The following is a 26,811-nucleotide window of genomic DNA, read 5'->3' as shown; positions in this document are numbered from 1 at the left end:
TCTCCCTGTTCAGCAACTCTCTTAAGACCCATGCCCTTAACAGTGTACTGTCTCTTTGCATTTATCTTACCGAGATACAATGCTTACATTTATCTGGGTTAAACTCCACGTGCCATTTCTCAGCCCTTATCTGCAACTGTGGATAATGAAGTAGATTTTCAAAGCTTGCAGAGAGATTTAGGCCAGTTAGAAGAGTGGGCTGAAAGATGGCAGATGGAGATTAATGCTGAAAAATGTGAGGTGCTACATTTTGGTAGGGCTAATCAAAATAGGACATACATGGTAAATGGTAGGGCATTGAAGAATTCTGTAGAACAGAGGGATCTAGGAATAATAGTGCATAGTTCCCCAAAGGTGGACTCTCACGTGGATAGGGTGGTGAAGAAAGCTTTTGGTATGCTGGCCTTTATAATCAGAGCATTGAGTATAGAAGTTGGGATGTAATGTTGAAATTGTATAAGGCATTGGTAAGGCCAAATTTGGAGTATTGTGTACAGTTCAGGTCACAGAATTATAGGAAAGATGTCAATAAAATTGAGAGAGTACAGAGGAGATTTACTAAAATGTTGCCTGGGTTTCACCTCCTAAGTTACAGAGAAAGGTTGAACAAGTTAGGTCTTTATTCTTTGGAGTGTAGAAGGTTGAGGGGGGACTTGATAGAGGTATTTAAAATTATGAGGGGGATTGATAGAGTTGACATGGATAGGATTTTTCCATTGAGAATGGGGGAGATTCAAACAAGAGGACATGAGTTGAGAGTTAAAGGGCAAAAGTTTAGGGGTAACATGAGGGGGAACTTCTTTACTCAGAGAGTGGTAGCTGTGTGGAACGAGCTTCCAGCAGAAGTGATTGAGGCAGTTTCGATGTCGTTTAAAGTTAAATTGGATAGATATATGGACAGGAAAAGAATGGAGGATTATGGGCTGAGTGCAGGTCGGTGGGACTAGATGAGAGTAAGAGTTCGGCACGGACTAGAAGGACCGAGATGGCCTGTTTCCATGCTGTAATTGTTATATGGTTATACGGTTAACTGGTTTATATCATGCTGTATTCTTTACCAGTCTTCTATACTATCCACAGCTCCACCAATCTTTGTATCATCCACAAATTTACTAACCCACCCATATACATTTTCATCCAGGTCATTTATATACAATACAAATAGCAGAAGTCTCAGCACAGATCCCTGCAGAACTCCACTAATTACAGACCTCCAGCTCGAATAAGTCCCTTCCACCATTACCCTCTGTCTTCTATGCGTAAGCCAGTTCTGAATTCAAACAGCCAATTTGCCGTGGATCCATGCATTGTAATTTTCTGGATTAGCCTCCCATGAAGGACTTTGTCAAACACCTTACATCCATATAGACAACATCCACTGCCCTACCCTCATCAATCTCTCTCACATCACCTTGTCAAAAAACTTAATCAAGTTGGTAAGGTACGACCTGCCATTTACAAATCCATGCTGGCTCTTCCCAGTTAGGCCATGCGTTTCCAAATTCTCATATATCCTATCCCTCAGAGTTTTCTCCAGCAATTTCGTACAACTGACGTGAGACTCCTTGGTCTATAATTCCCAGGATTTTTCCTTGTTCCCTTCTTAAATAGAGGTACAACATTATCCAGTCGCCAGTCCCCAGGACCTCGCCTGTGGCTAGAGAGGACATAAAGATGCTGGTTAAGGGCCTAACGATTTGCCTCCTTCAATAATCTGTGGCAAATCCCAGCAGGCCCTAGGCACTTCTCCACCCTAATACTCATTAGGAGGCCCAACACTTCCTCCTCCTTGACCTCTAAATGCCCTAACATACTGATACACTCAGCACTGTTCTCCTGGTCCTCCATATCCTTTTCCTTGATAAATACTAAAGCAAAGTACTCGCTAAATATCTCACATATTCTGTACATCCAAGCAAATGTTCCTCCCTTTATCCTTGAGTGGTCCCACCCGCTCCCTTATTATCTTTTTACTCTTAAGGTGAATGCCTTGGGATGCACCTTAATCTACTTGACAAGGGCTTTTCATGGCCCCTCCTAGCTTTCCTAATTCCTTTCTTTTGTTGTTTTTTGGCTTCTTTTTACTCGTGCTTCGTTTGATCCTGACTTTTGAAGCATTACTACTTTTTTTTCTTGACTAAATTCATTACCTCTCTGGCCATCCAAGTTTCTCTTATCTTTCCATCCCTGTCCTTCCTTCTAACAGGAATATACCTTTCCTGTACTCTGTGCAATTAAACACCTTCCATATGTCTGATGTGGACTGCCAGAGAAAAGATGTTCCCAATTAATGCTTCTTAATTCCTGCCTAATGCCCTCATGATTTGCACAATTCCAATTTAAAACTCTCCCGCAAAGACCATACCTATCTTTTTCTATAGCTATCCTGAAAGTTAAGGAGTTGTGGTCATTGTTCCCTAACTTTTCATCCAATGAATGGTCAGTCACCTGACCAGGCTCATTAGCCAACTCCAGTTCTCATTACTCTCCTCTCACTGAACCGTCCACATAGTAATTTAAGAAGTCTTCCTGGATACACTTAACAAATTCTGCCTCATCTAAAACCCTTAGATTAAGAAGGTCCCATTTATATTAAGAAAGATGAAATCCCCCATCACGACAACCTTATTATTTTTACACATTTCCTTTATCTGATTACATATCTGTTCCTCAATGTCCCAGTGGCTATTAGGGAGTCCATAGTACAATCCTTTCAGTGTGATTGCACCCTTCCTATCCTCCACCCAAATGGACTCAGTATCTGACCCCTCCATTATGTCTCCCCTGAGTGCAGCTGTGATATTGTCCCTGATTAATAGTTGAACTCCTCTCTCCTCCTCTACCTTTTCTGAACTTTGAAAACTTGGTACATTAATCATCATTCCTGCCCCTCTCTCAACGTAAGTTTCAGTAATACTGGTCTATGCTCCAGGTTCATCAGCCTTACTCATTTTACTCCCAGCATTAAAACATACATCAAACTATCCGACCCATCATACTGATTTTGCTTTCAGTACTTTCCCTGGCATCTTCCTTCTGGTCCGGTCTTTTCCTTATTGACCTGGGCTCTGGTTTCCAGTCCCTGGCAAAACTAGTTTAAACTCTCCCGAGAAGTTACAAAGCTTTGGAAAATCTTAATTAATATACCCACTATTTTGATGGTCACGTCTTTTAACTGACCCCGTCTCCCTATCATTATCAATGACACTAACAGATAGTCGGGAGGACATCATTCCCAGTTCTGTCTGGGTATAATCATCTCCTTCTTATTCAGGTCCCACCTTCACCACCATCTGAAGTAATCTTATCCTGAGGCCATCTGTTGGTCAGGGTCAACCATGGATGATGTGTTCCAACTGTCTACACGATACTTAAGACAGGGCAGTATGATATGGAGAGCAAGCTGTTACCCACATAGCAGGTTCCCCCTCTCCACGGAGGTGTTGAGTCCAAAGGAATGGCAGAGAATGATACAGTTTAGCACCAGCGGCGTTGCAGGAGTTGCCAGTCAGCATCGAACTCAACGTAGGACTGTTTTAGGGACTCCAGACTTTTCCTCAGGGTTTACTCCCGAAGCGTTCCTCAACAGTAGGTATAGCCACAATGCTTCAGAGGTTTGAGATCAGAGTTTTCCTTCTAGATGAGCTGCTAACCATAGATGATGAATCCCATGTACCCAAAGCGACTGGTTTTAAAGTGCCAATAACCTGCCTTTGCCCTTACAAAGTAGAAATGGTTCTGTCAAGCTTAGTAGCTAAGTCACATCTGAAGGTCAGGAGCTGGACTTGGTTGTCAGAGTCTATTTGAGATGCCTGCTATTGGGAGCATTTATTAGGTTGAGCTTATCCCTCCACCATCCTGCAGCTGTAACAACTTTAAGGAACTGAAATAGTCTTACACATTTTGAACAATATTACACTTTTCTGTTCCTACCAGAATGGATGGGACTTCTTATATCTGCAATATTTCACCCATTTAATTAACTTGTCTATGTTCTTTTCCAAACTTATTGTTTTCTCTTAGCTTGTTTTATTATTGTCACAGACTCTGCAATCTCCTGTATTATCTTCCAAATAAAAGTGCCAAATTATAGAATTAAAAAAAATACAGAGGCTAGAAATACAAAATAAATATTTTGGGAATTGAAATTAAGCAGAAAAAAGCGTAGTTAATGACACAGAACACTACAGCACAGAAAAGGCGCTTCAGTCCATGCGAAACTATTGATCTGCCTAGTCCTATTGATCTGCTCCCAGACCATAGCCCTCCATACTCCTCCCATCCATATACCTATCCAGATTTCTCCTAAATGTTGAAATCAAGCCTGCATCAACCACTTCCACTCACCCAACCTCAGTGGAAAAACATGAGAAAATCTGTAGATGCTGGAAGTCCAAGGGAAAACACATAGAATGCTCTGATGGAGTCCTGATGAAGGGTCTCGGCCCAAACTATCAACTGTTTATTCATTTCCATAGATGCTGCCTGCCCTGCTGAGTTCCTCTAGCACTTTGTGTGTTTTGCCTCAGTGGAAAAAACCTGCTTACATTTCCCTTATCCATACCCCTCTTAGTTTTGCATACCAAAATTTTGTAGATATGTAGGTTTTGATCTTTCTTCAGAACCCAGAGAGATAGTGTATGTTGTATTGATTAATCAAATATTCTGATAAAAGGTCACTGACCTGATACATTAGCATCTCTCCTTCTTTAGGGTACTACTTAGTAAGTACAGTACTCCATCATTTTCTGGTTTATTGTCCATGCCAGATCTTTCTACTTCCATGTTCCTAACAGTTATCCCAAAACCAATACTATTGAGTGAAGGTTCATAATATAATGTTATACCCACCTTAAATAAGCGTAGCTTACGTACACGTTAGTCTTACTTCTTTTCATGACATTACATTTAAATATTTTTGAAAAATGTGTGCTTTCAATGATAGTATTACCAGTCTTAGCTACAGGATGTATGATTATGTGAGGTAGTAAGTAATATGTATCTTGACAGAACATTTGATATGGAATATTTGATTAATCAGCATAGTTAATTGCAATTCTCAATTTTTTGACAAAAGTATTTTTCTAATGTTATATTTTAACATGTAAATGTAATCTATTTTTGCTGTTAGGGTTCATCAAAGCACTTGTAATGGAAATGTGGTCAGTTTTGGAGTGTGGAAGAGATGATGTTAGAATGATCAATCCTAAACCAACTCCAGTGGAGCCCATAGACCGAAGCTGTCAGAAGGTAACAGCAGAAGTTTGAAACAGATCTCTGGATTTTAACCAACACAGTTGTGTTTGTGCCAAGGAATAAAATACTTACCAGGTGATCCCTGTCAATTTTAATTCTCCAAGGCTAGATAAAATAGAACATAGAACATACAAATTTATAGCACATCACAGGTCCTTCGGCCCACAATGCTGTGCCGACCATGTAACCTACTCTAGAAACTACCTAGAATTTCCCTAGCGCATAGCCCTCTATTTTTCTAAGCTCCATGTACCTATGTCATATGGTTATATGGTTATATCTAAGAGGCTCTTAAAAGACCCTATTGTATCTGTTTCCACCTCTGCCGCCAGCAGTGCATTCCATGCACCCACCATTCTCTGTGTGAACATCTTACTCCCGACATCCTCTCGGTACCTATTTCCAAGCACCTTAAAATTATGCCCCCTCACGTTAGCCATTTCATCCCTGGGAAAAAGACTCTGGCTATCCACATGATCAATGTCCCTCATCATCTTATACACCTCTATCATCCTCCATCAATCCAAGGAGAAAAGGTCAAGTACACTCAACCTTTTCTCATAAGGTACACCCACCAATCCAGGCAATATCCTTGTAAGTCCCCTCTGCACTCCCTCTATAGTATCCACATCCTTCCTGTAGTGAGGTAACCAGAACTGAACACAGTACTCCAAGTGGGGTCTGACCAAGGTCTTATATAGCTGTAACATTACCGCATGGCTCTTGAATCCCACGTTAATGAATACCAACACACCCTACATCTTCTTAACAACACTGTCAACTCAAGCAGCAACTTTGAGTGTCCTTTTGACACAGACCCCAAATTCTCTCAGATCGTTCACACTATCAAGAGTTTTACCATTTATGTTATATTCTGTCTTTAAATTGGACATTCCAAAATGAACCACTTCACACTTATCTTGGTTGAAGTCCATCTGCCACTTCTCAGCCCAGTTGTGCATCCTATCAATGTCCTGCTGTAACCTCTGACAACTCCAAACTATCCACAACACCCTCAACCTTTGTGTCATCAGCAAACTTACTAACGCACCCTTCTACTTCTTCATCCATGTCATTTATAAAAATCACAAAGAGGAGGGGTCCCAGAACAGATCCCTGCGGAACACCACTGGTCACCGACCTCCAAGTAGAATATGAACCATCTACAACCACTCTTTGCCTTCTGCGGGCAGGCCAATTATGGATCCACAAAGCAAGGTCTACTTGGATCCCATGCCTCCTTACTTTCTGAAAGAGCCTTGCATGGCGAAATCCATACACACCACATCAACTGCTCTACCTTTATCAATGTGTTTTGTTACATCCTTACAGAATTCAAACAGGCTCGTGAGGAATGGCCTGCCCTTGACAAAGCTGTGCTGACTATCCCTAATCAGATTATGTCTCTCCAAATGCTCATAAATCCTGCCTGTCAGGATCTTCTCCAACAACTTGCCCACCACTGAAGTTAGACTAATTGGTCTATAATTTCCTGGGTTATCCCTACTCCCTTTCTGGAACAAGGGAACAAAATTTACAACCTTCCAATCCTCTAGTCCTTCTCCTGTCCATATTGATGGCGGAAAGATCGTTGCAAGAGGCTCAGCAATCTCCTCCCTTGCGTCCCACAGTAGCCTGGGTTACCCGTTGACTTATCTAACTTAATACTTTTCAAAAGCTCCAGCAAATCCTCTTTCTTAATGTTTATATGCTCAACCGTTTCAGTCCGCTGTAAGTCATCCTTACAATTGCCGAGTTCTTTTTTCCCTGGTAAATACTGAAGTAAAGTATTCGTTAAGTGCTTCTGCTACCTCCTCTGACTCCATGCACACGTTTCCACCATTGCACCTGATTGATCCCATTCTCACACAGCTCATCCTTTTGCTTTTCACATACTTGTAGAATGCCTTGGGGTTTTCCTTAATCCTGCTCACCAAGGCCTTCTCATGGCCCCCTCTGACTCTCCTAATTCCATTCTTAAACTCCTTCCTAGCACCTTTGTAATATTCAAGAGCTTTAACAGAACCTAATTTCTTGAACCTTTCATAAGCTTCTCTTCTTAACTAGATTTTCTACATACTTTGTACACCATGGTTCTTTAACTCTACCATCCCTTCCCTGCCTCAATGGAACATATCTATGCAGAACTCCATGCAAATGTTCCCTGAACATTTGCCACATTTCTGCTGTGCATTTCCCTGAGAACATCAGCTCCCAATTCCTGCCTAATAGCATCATATTTTCCCCTACCCCAATTAAATGTTTACCCAAATTGTCTGCTCCTGTCCCTTTCCAGTGCTATGGTGAAGGAGATAGAGTTGTGGTCACTACCTCGAAAATGATCTCCCACCAAGAGATGTGACACCAGACCAGATACATTTCCCAATACCAGATCAGTACAACCTCTCCTCTAATTGGCTTATCCACATATTACATCAGGAAACCTTCCTGAGCACACCTAATAATCTCCACTCCATCTAAACCCTTAGCACTAAAGAGATGTCAATCAATATTAGGGAAATTAAAATCTTCCATCACAACAACCCTATTATTATTGCACAGTTCCAGAATCTGCTTTGCTATCTGCTCCTCGATATCCTTGTTACTGTTTGGGGGGTCTATAAAAAACACCCAGTAGAGTTATTGCCTCTTTCCTGTTTCTGACTTCCCCCTACACTGACTCAGTAGACCATCCCTGCATGACTTCCTCCTTTTCTGCAGCCGCGACATTATCCCTAATTAACAATGCCACACTCCCACCTCTTTTGCCTCCCTCTCTGTTCTTTTTGAAACATCTAAAGCCTGGCACACTCAGCAGCCATTCCTGTCCCTGAGAAATCCAAGTTTGTAATGACCACAACGTCACAGTTCCACATATTGATCCACGCTCTAAGTTCATCTGCCTTGTTTATGATACTCCTTGCATTAAAATAGACACATCTTAAACCATCAGGCTGAGTACATCTTTTCTCTAACATCTGCCTATCCTTCCTCACAAGCTCCCTACAAGCTGTCTCTACTTGTTCTCCAACCTCCCCATCCTCTGCCTCTTCACTTCAGTTCCCAGCCCCTGCAAATCTAGTTTAAACCCTCCTCATTAGCATTAGATAGGGTAGTTAAGAAAGCTTATGGAGTGTTATGAAATTAAGATGAAAGAGAAAAAATAGAAAGAAAACAGTAATAGAGATAATGCTATATTCTTTCATAGTGGAATGGGACACTTAGAAAATAATAATACGATAGCAGAGAACAAAAACAACAGGAATTCTGCAGATGCTGGAAATTCAAGCAACATACATCAAAGTTGCTGGTGAACGCAGCAGGCCAAGCAGCATCTATAGGAAGAGGTGCAGTCGACGTTTCAGGCCGATTTGGCAAATTGGGAAATTTTTGATTTGTAATTAGAATTGTAATAAAAAGGAACCAATGAATGAGTTGGATTTACAGTTTCAGAAGACTTTAGATAAGATGTGAATTAAGAGACTATTGGAGCACATGAGACTAGGCGTAAAATACTGATGCGGATAGAGGATTGCTAATAAGACAGAAAACAGAATAAGAATAAATAGATAATTTTTGGTTGAGAGGCCATGACTACTGGGGCATCAGGCATCAGCACAGGGGCCCACCTTTTCACAATCTAAATCAAGGTATAACGTATCCATATTTGTTGATTAGACCAATCTGAGTGGCAGTGTGAGTTGTGAAGATAATTTTGGGGGACCTGAGCCAGTTTAAATGAAAGGGTAAAAAAATGGGAGCTAATAAAATGTGGGGAAAAATGGGACTTCATCCACATTGGCAGAAAAAGGATAGAAACAGAATATTTTTTCCATTTGGCATTAAGTTTTCAAAGGGACCTGAGTAAACCTGCCCACTAATCACTGAGAGTTGAAGCACACAGAATTCCTACTAAACATGATTGGTTAGTTGCCAAAATGTTATTTCTTCTGGATAAGATGTTTAGAGCCAAGTGTCACCATCTTTAAATAAGGTATCAGCATTGAAGATTGAGATGAAAAATTTTCTCATTGAGCAATAGGTAGTCTTTCGAATTCCTTACCCTAGAGATTGGAAAAGTTCAGTCATTGAGTATATTCAAGACAGAAATGTTAGATTGAGAATATTAAGGAATATGGGGATATGGGGTGAGTGGTGAAAAATGGTACAAAGCTAAATGATTAGCCATATTCTTATTGAGTGGAAGAGCAGGTATAAGGGGCCAAATGGTCTACTCCTGCTTATTTTTCTTAAGTCCTGGTGTGCCCTCTTGACAAATAAGCATTTTGCTTTTCTGGTTTTCTACATCCTAACAAAAAGGACAGGTTACACTTGAATCCTAGGGGGTCCAATATCCTGGCGGGGAGATTTGCGAGGGTTACTGAGGTGACTTTAAACTAGAATGGTTGGGGGGTGGGAATCAAATTAAAGAGACTAGGAGAGAGGAGGTTAGTTCACAACAATGGGATGGGAACCAGTGCAGAGAGACAGAGGGGTGTAAAATGAGGGTAGAAGCAAAAAGTAGTAAGGTGAAAAGTAAAAATGGCAGGCTGGCAAATCCAGGGCAAAAATCAAAAAGGGCCACTTTTCAACATAATTGTATAAGGGCCAAGAGTGTTGTAAAAGCAAGCCTGAAGGCTTTGTGTGTCAATGCAAGGAGCATTCGTAATAAGGTGGATGAATTAAAAGTGCAGATTGTTATTAATGAATATGATATAGTTGGGATCACAGAGACGTAGCTCCAGGGTGACCAAGGATGGGAGCTCAACATTCAGGGATATTCAATATTTAAGAGGGATAGACATGAAAGAAAGGAGGTGGGGTAGCATTGCTGGTTAGAAAGGAGATTAACGCAATAGAAAGGAAGGACATTAGCCAGGAGGATGGGGAATCGATATGGGTAGAGCTGCATAACACTAAGGGGCAGAAAACGCTGGTGGGAGTTGTGTACAGGCCACCTAACAGCAGTAGTGAGGTTGGGGATGGTATTAAACAGGAAATTAGAAATGCGTGCAATAAAGGAACAGCAGTTTCAATGGGTGACTTCAATCTACATATAGATTGGGTGAACCAAATTGGTAAGGGTGCTGAGGAAGAGGATTTCTTGGAATGTATGCGGATGGTTTTTTGAACCAACATGTCAAGGAACCAACTAGAGAGCAGGCCATTCTAGACTGGGTATTGAGCAACGAGGAAGGGTTAATTAGCAATCTTATCATGAGAGGCCCCTTGGATAAGAGTGACCATAATATGGTGGAATTCTTCATTAAGATGGAGAGTGACATAGTTAATTCAGAAACAAAGGTTCTGAACTTAAAGAAAGGTAACTTTGAAGGTATGAGACGTGAATTAGCTAAGATAGACTGGCAAATGATATTTAAAGGGTTGCCGGTAGATATGCAATGGCAAGCATTTAAAGATCTCATGGATGAACTACAACAATTGTTCATCCCAGTTTGGTAAAAGAATAAATCAGGGAAGGTAGTGCACCCGTGGCTGACAAGGGAAATTAGGGATAGTATCAATTCCAAAGAAGAAGCATACAAATTAGCCATAAAAAGCGGCTCACCTGAGGACTGGGAGAAATTCAGAGTCCAGCAGAGGAGGACAAAGGGCTTAATTAGGAAAGGGAAAAGAGATTATGAGAGAAAACTGGCAGGGAACATAAAAACTGACTGTAAAAGCTTTTATAGATATGTGAAAAGAAAAAGATTGGTTAAGACAAATGTAGGTCCCTTACAGACAGAAACAGGTGAATTGATTATGGGGAACAGGGACATGGCAGACCAATTGAATAACTACTTTGGTTCTGTCTTCGCTAAGGAGGACATAAATAATCTTCCGGAAATAGTAGGGGACAGAAGGTCTAGTGAGATGGAGGAACTGAGGGAAATACATGTTAGTAGGGAAGTGGTGTTAGGTAAATTGAAGGGATTAAAGGCAGATAAATCCCCAGGGCCAGATGGTCTGCATCCCAGAGTGCTTAAGGAAGTAGCCCAAGAAATAGTGGATGCATTAGTGATAATTTTTCAAAACTCTTTAGATTCCGGATTAGTCCTTCGAGATGAGGCGACACTTCACTTTTAAGTCTGTTGGGGTCATAGACTGTGTTTGGTGCTCCTGGTGTAGCCTCCTGTATATCGATGAGACCCGACGTAGATTGGGAGACTGCTTCACTGAGCATCTGCACTCCCTCCACTAGAAAAAGCGGGATCTCCCAGTGGCCACTCATTTTAATTCCACTTCCCATTCCCATTCTGATATGTCCATCCATGGCCTCCTCCACTGTTGTGATGAGGCCACACTTTGGTTAGAGGAACAACACCTTATATTCCGTTTGGGTAGCCTCCGATGTGATGGCATGAGCATCGATTTCTCAAACTTTTGGTAATACCTCTACCACCGTTGCTGGCAGTGCATTCCACGCACCCACCACTCTCTGTGTGGAAAAACTTACCTCTGACATCACCCCTGTAACTACTACCAGGCACCTTGAAACTGTGCCTCTTCGTGTTAGCCATTTCAGCCCTGGGAAAAAACCTCTGGCTATCCACACGATCAATGCCTCTCATCACCTTATACTCCTCTCTCAAGTCACCTCTTAATCCTCCATCAGTCCAAGGAGAAAAGGTCATGTTCACTCAACCTATTCTCATAAGGCACATTCTCCAATCCAGGCAATATCCTTGTAAATCCCCTCTGCACTCTCTCTATAGTATCCACATCCTTCCTGTGGTGAGGTGACCAGAACTGAACACAGTACTCCAAGTAGGATCTACAGCCTTATACAACGGTAAAATGACCTCACGGTTCTTCGTCAATCCCACCTATGATGAAGGCCAACACACTATATGCCTTCTTAACAGCACTGTCAACCTGCACATCAGCTTTGACTGTCCAATGGATATGGACCCCAAGATCTCTCTGATCCTGCACGCTGCCAAGAGTCTTACCATTAATATTGTTTTCTACCTTCAAATTGGACCTACCGAAATGAACCACTTCACACTTATCTGTGTTGAACTCCATGTGCCACTTCTCAGCCCAGTTCTGCATCCTATTGATGTCCTGCTGTAACCTCTGACAACCCTCCAAACAATCCACAACATTCTCAACTTTTGTGTCATCAGCAAACTTACTAACCCACCCTTCTACTTCCTCATCCAGGTCATTTATAAAAATCACAAAGAGGAGGGGTCCCAGAACAGATCCCTGCAGAACATTACTGGTCACCAACCTCCATATACTGTAGGGTACGAACCATCTACAACCACCCTTTGCCTTCTGTGGGCAAGCCAATTCTGGATACACAAAGCAAGGTCCCATGCCTTCTTACTTTCTGAATGAGCCTTGCATGGGGAACCTTATCAAATGCCTTACTGAAATCTATAATACTGCTCTCTTTTTGGTTCAAAGATAAATAAGAAGGAGCTCCTTTTGTTTCTACATATCTTTTAACTAGATCATATGGACTCACCAGAGAGGTGACAGGATCGTTTGTCTAATGTAGTTATTAAAGGACCCTCACCACAGCAAAAAGGTTGACTTATGTATTATGTAATTGCCATAGAATGAATCTTGAGCTGACATCCTTTTGATTCAAGTGGGAACTTCTCTGAGTTGAGTGACCAATCAGCCGTGCGTAAAAAGAGCTACCTTTCAGTCAGGTCTGCATTCAAGATTTAAAAAGCAGAGTTTCGTGGCAGTTTTCTCTGAGTTGGACAATCAATGTTGTGGGTGTATAAAAGAGCTAACTTTTAATCAGGGCTGTGATCGACATTTTAAAGGCAGTGCTTCACAGCAGTTTCTCTGAGATGAGGAGTGACCAATCAACAAGAAGGAATTATTAGAAAGTGCCAATAAAAATAACAAGTGCAAGCAGAGCGGCCATTCTTTGAACTGTGCCAGTCTTTAGAGTGGGTTTGAATCATCAGGCTAAAACGAGATCAGACTTGGCTGAGGTAAAGTGTCTCACAAGTTAAGCTCTCTCTGTTCCTATTTGTTCATTCCTCATCTGTTAGGGCATAGTAGTTTAGTGAGAATGGCTCCAGGGGCAGTGTTTTGTCCCGTGTGTAGGATGTGGGAAGTCTGGGAGACCTCCAGTCTTTCAAGTGAACACATCTGCGCCAGGTGCACCGAATTGCAGCTCCTGAGAGAATGTATTAAGGAACTGGAGATGCAGCTCAATGACCTTTGACTCACACGGGAGAACGAGGAGGTGATAGATAGGAGCTACAGGGAGATAATCAACCCGAGATTGCAGGTAACTGGGTGACTGTCAGGAGAAGGAAGGGAAATGCATAGCCGGTACATTACGCTTGTGGCCGTTCCCCTCAATAATAAGTATACAACTTTAGATACAATTGACGGGGACAACTTACCAGGAGTGGGGGGAGGGGCGGGTCTCTGGCACTGAGCTTGGTGCTGTGGTCAGAAGAGCAAAGAGGTGAAGAGGATTGCAGTGTTGATAGACGATCCCTTAGACCAAGGAGTAGAGACAAGGTTCTGTGGGCGTGATAGAGAAACCCAGATGGCATGTTAGTTCCTTGATGCCAGAATCAGGGATGTCTCTGATCAGATCCATGGCATTCTAAGGGTGAGGATGAGCAGTCAGAAGTCCTGATCCATATTGGCATCAATGACGTAGGTAGACAAGGTGAGGAGGTCCTGAAGAGAGATTTTAGGGAGCCAGGTAGAATGTTGAGAAACAGGATCTCCAGGATACAAATCTCTGGATTACTGCCTGTGTCATGTGCCAGTGAGGGTAAGAATAGTTGAATGTATGGCTAAGGAACTTGTGCAGGGGACAGGGGTTCAGATTTATGGATCATTAGGATCTCTTCTGGGGAAGGTATGACCTGTACAAAAGGGATGGGTTACACCTGAATCCGAGGGGGTTGAATATTCCTACAGACAGGTTGGCTGGAGTTGTTTGGTGGGTTTAAACTAATTTGGCAGGGGGATCGGAACTGGAGTGATGCTGCTTGAAGACAAGGTAGTTGGTTTATAAACAGAGGCAATGTATAGTGAGACTCCTAGCAAGGAGAAGCTGATGATAAGGCAAAATTGCAGTGTATAGGATGAGTTGCAACGTAAAAGGTGGACAAAATTGAAAAGTGCAAATACAGGTGTTATATTTGAATGTGTGCAATATATGAAATAAGGTAGATGAATTTGTAGCACCGTTGCAGATTGGCATGTATGATGTAGGCATCACTGAAACATGGCTGAAAGAAGCTGGAATTTCTGGAAGCATTTCGGAAGGCATGGGCTATATACATCACAAAGAAGTATTCTAAAGGCAAGACAACACCACCAGGGCTAACGAGATGCCAAAGCCAACATAAAAGCCAAAGAGAGGACATATAATAGAGCAAAAATTTGTGGGAAGTTAGAGGATTGGGAAGCTTTAAAAAACCAATAGAAGGTAACTAAAAAAGTCTTTAAGTCGGTGAAAATGGAATATGAAAGTAAATTAGCCAATAATGTTAAAAAGGATGCCAAAAGTTTATTCAGATACATAAAGTGTAAAAGAGAGGTGACAGTGGTTATTAGACCACAGGAAAACGATGCTGGAGAGATAGTAATGGGAGACAAGGAAATGGTGGATGAACTGAGTAAGTATTTTTCATCAGTCTTCACTGTGGAAGACACTAGCAGTATGGTGGAAGTTCCAGCTGTCAGGGGTCATGAAGTGTGTGAAGTTACCATTACTAGGGAGGAGGTTTTTGAAAAACTGAAAGGTCTGAAGGTAGATAAGTCACCTGCACCAGATGGTGTACACTCCAGGGTTCTGAAAGAGGTGACTGAAGAGATCGTGGAGGCATTAGTAATGATCTTTCAAGAAGTACAAGATTCTAGAATGCTTTGGGAAGACTGGAAAATTGCAAAATCACTCCACTCCTCAAGAAGGGAAAGAGACAGAAGAAAAGAAATTATAGGCCAGTTAGTCTGACCTCAGTGGTTTGGAAGGTGTTGGAGTTGATTAAGGATATGGTGCCTAGAGGCACATGATAAAATAAGTCGTAGTCAGCATCATTTCCTTAAGGGAAAACCTTGCCTGATAAATCTTTTGGAATTCTTTGAAGAAATAACAAGCAGGATAGACAAAGGAGAATTAGTTGATGTACTTGGATTTTCAGAAGGCCTTTGACAATGTGCCACACATGAGACTGCTTAACAAGCAATGAACCCATGGTATTACAGGAAAGACTGTAACAAGGATAAATTGGCAGGAGACAAAGTGTGAGAATAAAGGGAGCCTTTTCTTGTTGGCTGCTGGTGACTAGTTGTGTTCCACTGGGGTCTGTGCTGGGACTGATTCTTTTCATATTATACATCAATGGTTTGGATAATGGAATTGATGGATTTGTTGCAAAGTTTGCAAACTATACGAAAATAGGTGGAAGGGCAAGTAGTTTTGAGGAAGTAGGTTACAGACGGACTTAGGCAGATTAGGAGAATGGGCAAAGAAGTGACAGATGGAATACTCATGCACTTTGGTAGAAGAAATGAAAGTGTTATAAATGGAGAGAAACAACAAAAATCTGAGGCGCAAAGGGACTAGGGAGTACTTATGCAGGATTCTCTGAAGGTTAATTTGCAAGTTGAGTCTGTGGTAAGGAAGGCAAATGCGATGTCAGCATTAATTTCAAGAGGACTAGAATATTAAGCAAGCTTGTAAATTGAGACTTTATAAAGCACCGAAGAGGCCTCCTTTGGAGTATTGTGAGCAGTATTGGGCCCCTTAGAAAGTATGTGCTGAAACTGGAGAAGGTTCAAAGGACGTTCGTGAAAATGAACAGCTTTTCACATGAAGAGCGTTTGATGGCTCCGGGCCTGCATTCACTGGAATTCAGAAGAATGGGGGTTACCTAATTGAAACCTTTCAAATGGTGAAAGGCCATGATAAAATGAATGTGGAAAGGATGTTTCCTATGGTGGGAGAGTCTAACAGAGTACACAGCCTCAGAATAGAAAGGTGTCCTTTTTGAATAGGTACGAAGGAACTTCTTTAGCCAGATAGTGGTTAATCTATGGAATTTGTTGCCACAAGCAGCTGTGAAGGCCAAGACTGTATGTATATTTAAGACAGAGGTTGATAGATTCTTAATTGCTCTTAGCATGAAGGGATACGGGGGGTGGGGAGGAAGGGAGGAGCTGAGAAGAAAAATGGATCAGCTATGATGAAATGGTGGAGCAGACTTGATGGGCCAAATAACCTAATTCTGTTCCTATACTTTATAGTCTTATGGAATATAGTCATAGCTAAAGCAACAACTTGAGTTACCTAGGGTAACAGATTTGCAGTTATTTAAATATATTATGTCCTTTTACAATGATCATAACATCCTCTAGCTTGTATTGGCCTTGCAATCGGCATATGTTAGTTTACTTTAATTATGGGAAATATGTTGTCACAGTAGAATACTTTAATGTGAAGTGTGGCTGTACAGTTATTTTTCTGTTTTCAGCCAGGAGTATTTTTCTTCCATACTGCTAAGAAATGTTATTTAAAATTTTATGAATATTTACATAATTTTTCTTTGTTTTAAGTCATTCCTAGCTCTGGCAAACATACTCTCATCTTACCAAGCTGTCTATGAACTTATTGGTAATCTGCCACTACCAAACAAAGCAGAATATTCCTTACGTGAAGTGCCTAGCTCAATTGTTGTAAGTGGAACAGTTTTTTTTCTTGAAAATACTTTATAGTTGATGTATTTAAAAAAAAATTGTTCTACATATTGTTATATAAAGATAAATTGTTCATCTTAAAACTTAGCTAAAGGTTTACTTTTAACAATCAAGAAAATTGCATTTTAATATGAATTACTTGGGTTTAGAAATAAGATTACATGTTTGAATGATGCTCCATCTACACTAACGAAACTCAACAACACTGAGGGCTAGGCATCACCAATGATAAGCACCCAATATTCACCCCGAGCATTCATTTCTATTATCAGTGCACCAAGCTGCAGGGTGCATTATATGCACAATACAGTAATTCACAAATGTTTCTTTGAAAACTTTCCCAGCTATACAGCTTCAACGCTGATAGTAACAGTCTGACATCTAATTGGAAATGCAGATGGTACAGCATCTCTGTCCACTTAATTATACTGTGGTCCTGTTTTCCAAACTCTTTTTAAACACAGTCTCTGTTTTCTTTTAAACTGGCTAAGTTCCCCGCACTTCCTTTAACATCATTGGGGTCCATTGTCACTATTCCTGCAGAAGGATGAGAGTTACAGCTATGAAGGAACAGCACCATCCGCAAATACCATGCACTCGGGTAGTGTGTTTGCTCCAGATTTCTCAGAACTCCAATAAATCCCGGACTAAACCTATGCTTTCCTGCTTTAAATACCTCTGCAATGCTGGAAATTTCCTACCATGATTCTATCCCAATCAGGAATAGTCATCATGGTTTTGTGCATGGAAGGTTGTCTGATGAATCATTTGGAGATTTTTGAAGAGGTAACTAAGAGGATTGGTAAAGACTGTGGATGCTACCTATCTGGACTTTAGCAAGGCCTTTGGCAAGGTATTGCATGATAGGTTGATCTGGAAGGTTAGGTCATGTGTGATTCAAGAGGATCTACTGAGGTGGGTTGAGAATTGGCTCAGTGATTGGAAGCAGAACATGATGGTTGAATATTAGTCTTGCCACTGGTGGTGTGTGACAATTTGGGTGTCCCAAGACTTCATTGTTGGGACCTTTGATATTCCTAAATGACATTGAGGTGAAATATACAGCACTGTATATAAGCCTTAGACACATGTATATAGCTAGGGCGCTTTAGATATTTGCACAGTACTGCATTTGTCAACATGGAGAGCAAGTTTGTAAATCTGGTGGGAGCAAAGGATGTTGAGATGGTGAGAAGTGAGCACCGCGGAAGGAATGTGGAACAAGTGGCAGAGGAGTGCCAGGGTCGGGATAGCAAGGGTGCAGACCGACCTCATCCTGAAACACCAGGCAAAGCATTTGATTCCAAACAGTTGGTTTATTAATCATTACAGAATGTCTCTCTGGTGCTTTCCGCTCCCTCCCTCCCTCCCTACCCCCTTCCCATTCTCAATCCTTGCTCTATATATATATGTGTGCCTTGGACTTTTGCACAATGCTATATATTGCATAATTAGCAAGTTTGCTGATACTAAATTAGGGTGTCTTATTGATTGTGAAGCAGGTTGCAATGAATTGCAAGAAAATCTTGATCAATTGAGGAGATGGGCTAAAGAATGGCAAATAGATTTCAACTTAGGTAAGCATTCGATGATGGACAGCCAAACCAGAGTAGGACAGGGAAAGTAGGCTCTAATGAGTGTTGTGAAACAGAGGGACCTGGAATTACAAGTGCACAGTTTGCTGAAAGTAGCCATGCAGGTAAATATGGTGGTGGTGAAGGCCTTTCGCATGCTGGCTTTCATCAACAGGGCATGGAATTTAGGATTAAAGACATTATGGCAGTTATGTAAGTCATTAATAAGTTTACACATTAAGTATTGTGTACAATTTTAATTATCCTATATAGGAAAGACGTTGTCAAGCTGGAGAGGGTGCAGAACAGATCTACGAAGATGCTGCCTGTATTAGAGGGCTTGAATTATAGAGGGAGGTGGTATCTTTATCCCTTAGAGCACAGGAGAATGAGGGTGATCTTACAGAAGTTTATAAAATTATGAAGGGTATGGATAAGATGGGTGATTATAGTCTGTTCCCCAGGGTTGGGGAGTCTAAAACTGAAGGGCACAGATGCAAGATAAGAGAGGAGAGATTAAAAGAGACCTGAGAGGTAACTTCTTCCCATAGAGGATAGTGAGTCTATGGAATGATCTGGCAGAGGAAGAAGCCACAGCTCTTGCAGTTGCAACATTTAAGAAGTACTTTGTATAGGTAAATGGAGGGGTGGAATTTGGCAAGCTATGTGCCAGACAAGGACCACTGAACCACTAAGTAAGCAAGGAGGATGCTGTGGTTAGCATGGACTAGTTGGGCTGAAGAGTTTGATTCTGTGTTCTATTATTCTATGAGTCTGTGCACCTCTATCAGCCTCCTCTTCTTCATGGAAAATAAGCCCACCTTGCCCAGTTTCCCCTCATAACAGAAATGTTCTAAGGCAACACGCACGAAATGCTGGAGGAACTCAGCAGGCCAGGCAGCATCAATGGAAAAGAGTAAACAATGATGTTTTGGGCCGAGACCCTTCATTTTACCAAAAAAAAGTAAGCAATAAATATTGAGAACATGAGATGAAGATTCCTTGAAAGTGAGCCCATGGGTTGTGGGAACAGTTCGGTATTGGGGTGGGTTAAGTTATCCCCATTGATTCCAGAGTCTGATTGTTGAGGGATAATAACTGTTCCTGAACTTGGTGGTGTGAGCTCCTGTATATCCTTCCTGATGGCAGCAGCAAGAACAGAGTATTGACTAGGTGTTTTGACTGCACAATTTAAGGAAAAATCTAAAAGATTAAACACTGCGATTAAAGAAAAAAGCTCAAAATGTGTCTTCTAATTTATTGTCCATTGAGCATGTTGCAAATTAATAGACTTTAATATAGATTAGATTGAAGTCTATTACGAGCCTTGTGGCCCATCAGGCTGGTGCTTATGCCAGTTTCCTTGGCGTGAAGCGACTGAGAGTAAGAGACTCCCCCCTGGATAGGAACGCCAGTCTATCGTGAGGTTAACCCCCAGCATTTTTTGCCAGTACCCATTATCAGCTGGGTAGACTGGAGCATTGTCTGGTTAAGGGCCTTGCTCAAGGACACACACGCTGCCCCGGCCGAGGCTTGAACCCACGACCTTCAGATCGCTAGTCCAAGACCATAAGAAATAGGAGCAGAATTGGGCCACTTGGCTCATTGAGTCTGCTCTGCCATTCCATCATAGCTGATTAATTGTCCCTCTCAAGCCCGTTCTCCTGCGTTCTCCCCTTTACCAAGAACCTATCGACATCTGCTTTAACTAGACTCAATGACTTGGCCTCCATGGCCATATGTGGCAGTGAATTACACAGATTCACCACCCTCTAGCTAAAGAAATACCTTCTCATATCTGTTCTAAATGGACATCCCTTTATTCTGAGACTGTGCCCTCTGGTCCTAGACTCACCCACTATCGCAACATCCTCTCCACATCCACTTTGTCAATATTCGATAGGTTTCAGTGAGGTTGCCCCCTCATTCTTCTAAGCTCCAGTGAGTACACGCCCAGAGCCATCAAATGCTCTTCTTATATTAACCCTTTCTTTCCCAGAATCAGTCTTGTGAACCTCCTCTGGACCCTGTCAAATGCCAGCACATCTTTTCTCAGATAAGGGGCCCAAAGCTGCTCACAGCATTCCAAGTGGGATCTGAGCATTGCTTTATAAAGTCTCAGCATCACACCCTTGCTCTTATTTTCTCGTCCTCTCACAATTAATCTTAACATTGCATTTGCCTTTCTTGCCACTGACTCAACCTGCAAGTTTACTTTTAGAAAATCCTGCAAAGGGATTCCTAAGTCACTTTGCACCCCTATCTTTTGAATTTTCTCCTCATTTAGAAAATAGTCTATGCCCTTATTTCTTCATCCAAAGTGAATTTCCATACACTTCCCTACACTAATATTCTATCCGCCACTTCTTTTCCCATTCTCCCAATCTGCCCAAGTCCTTTTTCAGACTCCTTGCTTCTTCAACACCACCTATTTTTGTATTGTCTGCAAAATGGGCCACAAAGCCATTAATTCTGTCATCCAATTCGTTAACATGTAACGTGAAAAGAAAAGGTCCCAATAACTGATCCCAATGGTTGGCTCTTGTCACCAGCAGCCAAGCAAAATTGACCCCCTTTATTCCAACTCGTTTCCTCCTACTAATCAGCCAATCTTCTATCCATGCTAGCATCTTTCCTGTAATACCATAGGCTCTTATCACTCATGTGTGGCACCTTGTTATGAATATCCAACTACATAACATCTACTGACTCGCCTTTGTCTATCCCATTATATCCTCAGAGAATTCCAATAGATTTGTCAGGCAAGATTCTGTCTTAAGGAAACCATGCTGACTTTTGCTTACTTTATCTTGTACCTAGAAGTACCCTGAAACCTCGTTCTTAATAATGGACTCCCAAGATCTACCCAAGCATTGACGTTAAGCTAACTGGCCTATAATTTCCTTTCTTCAGGTTCCTTCCCTTCTTAAAGAGTGAAGTGACATTTGCAATTTTCTAGTCCTCTGGAAGTATTCCAGAAGCTAATGATTCCAGAAAGATCATTACTAATGCCTCTAATAATCTCTTCAGCCACCTCTTTCATCCATCTGATCCAGATGACTTATTTACCTTCAGACCGTTCAGCTTCCCAAGCACCTTCTCCTTAGTAATAGCAACTACATTCATTTCTGCCCCTTGACATTCTTGAATTTCTGGCATTCTTCTTGGGTCTTCCACAGTGAAGGCACTGAAATATATAGACTGATAAATTTATGAACAACAGCTTAAGTATCAAACCATGTCAGCATTCAAAGTTATGACAGTCGTTCTTATTTTATATAGTGAATTCTCTATGGTCAGTGCCATAGAACATCCTAAAGAATACCATTGCCATTAAAATAGTTTTAAAATGTTGTTAGTGATGCAGCATCATCCCACATAAGAGTGAAATTAATAAATGGGTTATTCAGTCATAGTAATTATAGTTTATAGTTTTAGTTGTATCAGTTATGAAATAAATGTTAATTGAGATCCAAGTACAAATCTGTTTTCTGTCTCGTTAAATCAATGAGATTTTAAAGATCCACCGGAATATTTAAGGGGACATTTTAAAGTGTGTACTATAATATATGGATCTATTTCTTTCAGAGCAAGGACCACCCCCCCCCGCAGTACATATTGATCTATTGTCTGTGCATGCACCTTGTTTTCTCTCTCTCTCTCTCTCTCTCTCCTCTCTCACTCTCGTGCTTTCTCTCGTGAATACACCATTTAAAGCCATCTCCCACTTTTAGCTTTTAGTGTGCTTTTATTTAATTGATATGTAGTTGTGCACAGTCACACAAATTGGCAATGAGTACAAACCTGAATGTCAGAAAATAGCACAAACTGCACCAATGGTTAAAGGATGAAATAACGAGAGTTAAACAGCATGAGAAAGCTGTCACAGATGCTACCAAAGGAACACGTGAGTAACAGTGAAAGACGCACTGAATTTAAATGACAATAACATGGCAATGGCTTCATTCAGGAAAACTGACGAATTTGATAGTGCTAATGAAGGCTGGGAGTTGTATATTGAGAGGGTGGAACTGTACTGTAACACAAACAATGTGGAGGAGCAAAAAAAGCCCCTGCACTTCCTAGTTTAATGGGCCCTAGAATATACAGTCTCTTATGCATCTTAATAACCCCTGCAAAACCAGCAAGCAAGACATTTGACAAATCAAACAACAGGAATTCTGCAGATGCTGGAAATTCAAGCAACACACATCAAAGTTGCTGGTGAACGCAGCAGGCCAGGCAGCATCTCTAGGAAGAGGTGCAGTCGACGTTTCAGGCCGAGACCCTTCGTCAGGACTAACTGAAGGAAGAGTGAGTAAGGGATTTGAAAGTTGGAGGGGGAGGGGGAGATCCAAAATGATAGGAGAAGACAGGAGGGGAAGGGATGGAGCCAAGAGCTGGACAGATGATAGGCAAAAGGGGATACGAGAGGATCATGGGACAGGAGGTCTGGGAAGAAAGATAAGGGGGGGGGCACCCAGAGGATGGGCAAGGGGTATATTCAGAGGGACAGAGGGAGAAAAAGGAGAGTGAGAGAAAGAATGTGTGTATAAAAATAAGTAATAGATGGGGTACGAGGGGGAGGTGGGGCATTGTTTGATGAAATAGTTACAATTTTACAAAATCACTTGAGCCCTAAACTGCTGGCAATAGCTGAGAGATTTAAATTTTCCAAAAGGAACCAATCAGAAGATGAAAGCCTTCCTGAACACATTGCAGGACTGTGCATACTTTCCCAGTACTGTGACTTTAGCAATGGACCATCTGATGCATTAAGGGACAGGCGCGTATGTGGTATGCACTGTCAAAGCACTCAAAATAGGCTACCATCTGAAAGAGACCTAACCTTAGAATGGGCATTGACCATTGCAATATCATTAGGGGCTGCAGCAAAGGATGCAGCAGAACTACAGAAAAGGAGATTAGAATGTGAAATACATAAATGTCCCTGAATGGTGCAAAAAGCCAAAGATGTTATCAATGTGGCAAATCCTCCCATAATGCAAACGACTGTTGGTTCAAAGAAAAGATCTGTGGTAAATTTCAAAGACAAGGTCACATAGTGAGAACGTGTAAGGCAGACAAAAAGCACAACTGAGTGAAAAATCTCAAACACAAAACTAAACAAAGTTACCAAATGTAAAACAGAATCAGGCAACATAGAGTCTGACAAAGGTGAATGGACATGCCTAGAACTGCTTCGTATAACTGAAGCAGATCACAAAATCACCTGGATCACAATAGATGTGTCGGTATAAAACCGAAAATGCAGCTGGATACAGGGTTAGCTTTGTCCATAATTCCAGAGGCTGACTACAACAGACTGTTTTCTGTGATACCATTAGAGAAGACCTCAGTGGAGCTAAAAATTTACACAGGTGAAAAAATTTTTCCCAAAGGCAAACTGAAATAAATGTGATGTGTGGAGGCCAAACCCAACAATTACACGTTTATGCATTGTAAAGCGGATAGCCAGCACTCTTTGGATGTGAATGGTTGAGAAAAATCCAAATAGAACTGGCACTCAATCAAAGCTCTCAGTGTGACATCAACAGGCAAAGGCAGCCCAAATGGTGGTACTAACCAGAGGCTGTCACAACTGCTTAATACTAATGAGAAGATGTCTGAGAAGGGAATAGATAAACAGATCGAAAATTTAGCCAAAAGATGTTCGGGATGCCAAAAAGTTCAAAATGCACCCCCACAGGCACCATTACACCCGTGGGAGTGGTGTAGTCACCATGGCAAAGAGTACATTTTGACTTTGCTGGGCCATTCATGAACTCCATGTTTCTGATTGCTGTGGATGCTCATTCGAAGTGGCTGGAGGTTATACCAATAAAGTCAACCACCTCAGCAAAGACTGTCTCCACTCTGAGGACTATCTTCACCAGAAATGGCTTACTGGAACAAAATGTGAGTGACAACAGACCACAATACACGTCAGAAGAATTCCAGCTGTTCCTGAAGCTTTTCATCACTCAGCAACAAATGGATTAGCTGAAAGGTTTATCCAAACCCTCAAGATGTTCATTAAAACGTTGGACAAGGAGGACACTTCACTACAGTACAAGGTGGACAACTTCCTTTTTATGTATCGGTACTCTGTTCATGCAACAACAAATCAAACACCTGCAATGCTCTTCGTGAGCAGGAATCTGAGATCTCACATAGACTTCCTGAAACCAGATCTACGGAGGGAAGTGCAGAATAAACAGTTCAACCGGTTGCCAAGTGAAGCAGGAAGGAGCTTTGAGATTGGACAGGAAGTCCTAGCGCATGATTACTGAGATGACAGGTGGACACCTGGTAGGATAGCTACAAGAACTGGACCACTGATGTACACAGTGGATGTTGGAGATCAGGCATGGAGACATCATGTGGACCAGATACTGGATGCTCAACCAAAGAACACACCAGAGTCGATTGCATCCAACAAGACGGGCACATTACAGTCACTGGACTTACCTCTCAGTGATGATCACATCACTGACAGCATCATGACACCAGAAACCAAGAAAGTCGTCTTAGGCAAGACACCTACTAAAGTTGATACCACAGCACAGGCCCAGAGACATAACAAGAATGTTACTGTTGACAAGAAACCAGCCAAACCTGATGCCACTCCACAGGTCCAGAGGCACTATCCTGAAAGAAGCAGAGTGTCTCCCAAAAGACTAAACCGTTAGAACTGTGAAGTTACTTGTGGACTGTTACTGTGAAAACATGTTTATTGGGAATATGGGTTTATGAAAGGGCAATTGAATGCTTTGTACATATACACTTATCATTAATCTAAAGGGGGAAGAAGTGTAATGTATGGATCTATTTATTTAAAGCAATGACCCTCCCCCCCAGCACTATGTAGTCTGCGTTGTTCGTTCTCGCTCTCTCTCCTTCTCTCCCTCCCTCCCTCCCCTCCCCCACCCCTTCCCTCTCTCCCTCTCACTCCCTCATGTGATACACCAGTTAAAGCCATCTCCCATGTACCTGCTTTTATTTAATGGATATGTAGTTGTGCACAGACACAACATGCACCTCCCAAGACATCAGTCCTCAATGTCAGTGTGCTGCTGTCTGATTGAATTATATGCTTAAGTTTCCAGAGCAGAACTGAATACATGCTTTTCATTTTTAAGGCTAAAAGTGCAACTAGCAATCAAAAGCTTTTCTTTACCATCGTAATTTCTTGTGACCTGCTTTTGAAAATGCCGGAAGCATTTTCTGTTCTTCTGATTTGTATTATAATTAATTTTTAACCTTTGCCTATTTCACCTAGAACATAGAATAGTACAGCACAGTACAGGCCCTTCAGCCCACAATGTTGTGCCGACCCTTAAACCCTGCATCCCATATAACCCTCCACTTTAAATTCCTCCATAAACCTGTCTGGTAGTCTCTTAAATTTCACTGCTGTATCTGCCCCCACCACTGACACAGGCAGTGCATTCCATGTACCAACCATTCTCTGAGTAAAAAACCTTCCTCTAATATCCCCCTTGAACTTCCCACTCCTTACGTTAAAGCCATGTCCTCTTGTACTGAGTAGTGGTGCCCTGGGGAAGAGGTGCTGGCTGTCCACTCTATCTATTCCTCTTAATATTTTGTATACCCCTATCATGTCTCCTCTCATCCTCCTTTTCTCCAAAGAGTAAAGCCCTAGCTCCCTTAATCTCTGATCATAATGCATACTCTCCGAACCAGGCAGCATCCTGGTAAATCTTCTCTGTACCCTTTCCAATGCTTTCCCATCATTCCTATAGTGAGGCGACCAGAACTGGACACAGTACTCCAAGTATGGCCTAACTAGTTTTATAGAGCTGCATCATTACCTCGCGACTCTTAAACTCTATCCCTCGACTTATGAAAGCTAACACCCCATAAGCTTTCTTAACTACCCTATCTACCTGTGAGGCAACTTTCAGGGATCTGTGGACATGTACCCCCAGATCCCTCTGCTCCTGCACACTACCAAGTATCCTGCCATTTACTTTGTACTCTGCCTTGGAGTTTCTCCTTCCAAAGTGTACCACCTCGCAATTCTCTGGGTTAAACTCCATCTGCCACTTCTCAGCCCACTTCTGCATCCTATCAATGTCTCTCTGCAATCTTCGACAATCCTCTACACTATCCACAACACCACCAACCTTTGTGTCGTCCTCATTTTGATTACAGAATGAATAATTTGCAATAACTGTTATGCAGCAATCAATTAATATAGAAAAGGGATGCTACAGTGCTTGTGAATTCACCCCTCTTGGAAGTTTTCATGTTTATTATT

At 41.7% G+C, this 26,811-nt stretch overlaps 1 protein-coding gene across 2 annotated transcripts in view; it reads left to right on the top strand.

Moving 5' to 3' along the window:
• tbc1d32 (TBC1 domain family, member 32) overlaps positions 1–26,811 on the top strand; it is a 241,005-nt gene that overhangs the window by 131,289 nt on the left and 82,905 nt on the right. For both annotated transcript variants that reach the window (XM_063033919.1, XM_063033913.1), the window contains 2 exons: positions 5,132–5,250; positions 16,813–16,932. In XM_063033919.1, the coding sequence (XP_062889989.1) occupies positions 5,132–5,250; positions 16,813–16,932 (239 nt within the window). The remainder of the gene's footprint in view (positions 1–5,131; positions 5,251–16,812; positions 16,933–26,811) is intronic.

The sequence above is a fragment of the Mobula hypostoma genome, chromosome 2, assembly GCF_963921235.1.
Source record: "Mobula hypostoma chromosome 2, sMobHyp1.1, whole genome shotgun sequence".
NCBI lineage: Eukaryota > Metazoa > Chordata > Chondrichthyes > Myliobatiformes > Myliobatidae > Mobula > Mobula hypostoma.
This window is presented reverse-complemented; position numbering and strand designations above follow the sequence as displayed.